This window comes from Palaemon carinicauda, chromosome 3 (genome assembly GCF_036898095.1).
Source record: "Palaemon carinicauda isolate YSFRI2023 chromosome 3, ASM3689809v2, whole genome shotgun sequence".
NCBI lineage: Eukaryota > Metazoa > Arthropoda > Malacostraca > Decapoda > Palaemonidae > Palaemon > Palaemon carinicauda.
The window spans coordinates 182,746,269-182,748,539 of NC_090727.1; the positions used below are offsets into that span (position 1 = coordinate 182,746,269).

Below are 2,271 nucleotides of genomic sequence, written 5' to 3' on the forward strand. Positions count from 1 at the left end.
AGTCGACGATGCTAGGGAGAGGAACCAGGCCCATGTATATGATGAGGCCAAGGAAAACCATGACATCCTCTTCTGATATGTGGAAGTTACTGCCTACATCCTTCTGTCTTGAGTACAGGTTGGACTGGAAAACGATGTGATCCCTCAATTCAGCTGTGAAGAACTGAGAGAAATACTCATAAGGTTCCCTCAAGAAGTCCGGCTGTGGATGAATGAAGTCGGGCAGGGGTTGGATGTCAATGTCGTCCTTCTTCCATTCACCAACACGAGGCCTCTTAGGGTTAACCTCACCTTCACCTTCCTCTTCCACAGGCATCTCCTGAGGGACAACAACATTGACCCTGCGACCTGAAACAAGAATAAATAAGTGAAACAGTAAATGAACCGTGTGTGCTGGTGTGTGTGCATGCATGTGTGTGCATGTGTATGTCAGTGAGTATGCATGTGTGTGCATGTGTATGTCAGTGAGTATGAATGTGTGTGCATGTGTATGTCAGTGAGTATGCATGTGTGTGCTTGTGTATGTCAGTGAGTATGCATGTGTGTGCATGTGTATGTCAGTGAGTATGCATGTGTGTGCATGTGTATGTCAGTGAGTATGAATGTGTGTGCATGTGTATGTCAGTGAGTATGAATGTGTGTGCATGTGTATGTCAGTGAGTATGCATGTGTGTGGTTGTGTATGTCAGTGAGTATGCATGTGTGTGCTTGTGTATGTCAGTGAGTATGCATGTGTGTGCATGTGTATGTCAGTGAGTATGAATGTGTGTGCATGTGTATGTCAGTGAGTATGCATGTGTGTGCATGTGTATGTCAGTGAGTATGCAAGTACACAAATAAGTTTAAAAAATACTTATTGTTTACAAAAATTTAAAGAGCAACACAATGAAAACAAATTTAAAGAGCAACCATTGTAACAACTAGGCTTTTAAATTTTTTTTTTAAACAAATCTCTCTCTCTCTCTCTCTCTCTCTCTCTCTCTCTCTCTCTCTCTCTCTCTCTCTCTCTCTCTCATACTAACCTCTAGCATTGGGAGGGTCAAAAGCATCCTCCAGAGTAAGGCCTTCGTCGTCAGGAACGTACGAAGGGTCGTCGTCATCACTGTCGACATCCAAAGGGCTCACGTCGACATCACTTCCTTCAGCATCGTCAGGGGCAACCCATGGTGTACGTTCCTGAGTCTCCAATGCAGCGTTGCGATGCCCATAAAACGTATGGCCACGAAACTGCAAAAAAAAAAAAATTAAAATCATGTAATGAAAAAAATGTAACTGCCTAACAAAAAAGTAATTTAATCCCTTGTAAGGTAATATTTTGAATGCACATGAGCCTAACATATCTAAATCATCACTATTATTTCTACAAATATGGTCAAAGCTATTCACAAATGTCTCAGACAATCACTAAAATAAATTGCAAAAACGATGTGCGTCGTAACCTAGTGCGCGGTAGAACCGTTACGGTCCAATAGATCCCATATTGGATGAGCGTGGTCCGCCTAAACTCGACCGAGGTAGCCCATGCGGGATCTATACTTTTTCCGATAGTCACTATGACACGTCAGTAACACTACAGCCATTGAAACCCACATCAAAAGGTAAACATATCACTCGGCTTCACTATCCTACAGTCACTGTGTACTTACCATGATTACGAAGGTCGGGGGGGGGGGGGAAACGTGGACGTTACTGCGACGCGTCTTGACACTTTTGCGGCTGGAGCACAAGTGAGGTGTCTTTGGAAGGAGCTACAGACTTGGCGAGAAAGGGCAGGCGGCTTCTGATTGGCTGATTCGAAGAGCAGAGGCGTGTCTCTATGAGTTGCCAAAGCGTCAATTTCAGACAGGCATAAACATGTTCACCACGACTACCCAAAAGTAGCTGTTTTAAAGATCCCGTTTGGGCTATTTGATCCTTAAAGGGTTAAATGCAGTATATATCTCATGAAAACTACGATAGAACTATATTATATAGTATTTCATAGTTATGAATATATGAGTTTTAACTGCTAACTCCTATGCAAATATAAATGAAAGAGAATCTCTCTCTCTCTCTCCATCTCTCTCTCTCTCTCTCTTCTCTCTCTCTCTCTCTCTCTCTCTCTCTCTCTCTCTCTCATCAATATGGATTTCTATCTATCCATCTCTTCGCTTAATTTTATGGTTACCGCTGATTGGATGCAAAATAAATATGATCTTCGCAGGAAATATATTTTTCATGTAAAAGATTCAAATGAAAAAAAAATAAAAAAAAATGTTGATGAAAATTGCT

The 2,271-nt window shown here is 41.8% G+C and overlaps 1 protein-coding gene across 1 annotated transcript in view; it reads right to left on the minus strand.

Annotated features, from left to right (window-relative positions):
- The window catches only part of LOC137638133 (piggyBac transposable element-derived protein 3-like), a 3,156-nt gene extending 1,491 nt beyond the window's left edge, over nucleotides 1-1,665 (minus strand). The window contains exons 1-3 of the mRNA XM_068370222.1: nucleotides 1,647-1,665; nucleotides 1,023-1,227; nucleotides 1-348 (exon numbers count right to left, since the gene is read on the minus strand). The exon at nucleotides 1-348 is cut by the window's left edge and continues 1,491 nt beyond it. Of these exons, the coding sequence (XP_068226323.1) occupies nucleotides 1-348; nucleotides 1,023-1,227; nucleotides 1,647-1,649 (556 nt within the window). The 5' untranslated portion in view covers nucleotides 1,650-1,665. The remainder of the gene's footprint in view (nucleotides 349-1,022; nucleotides 1,228-1,646) is intronic.
- Nucleotides 1,666-2,271: the final 606 nt, after the last annotated feature.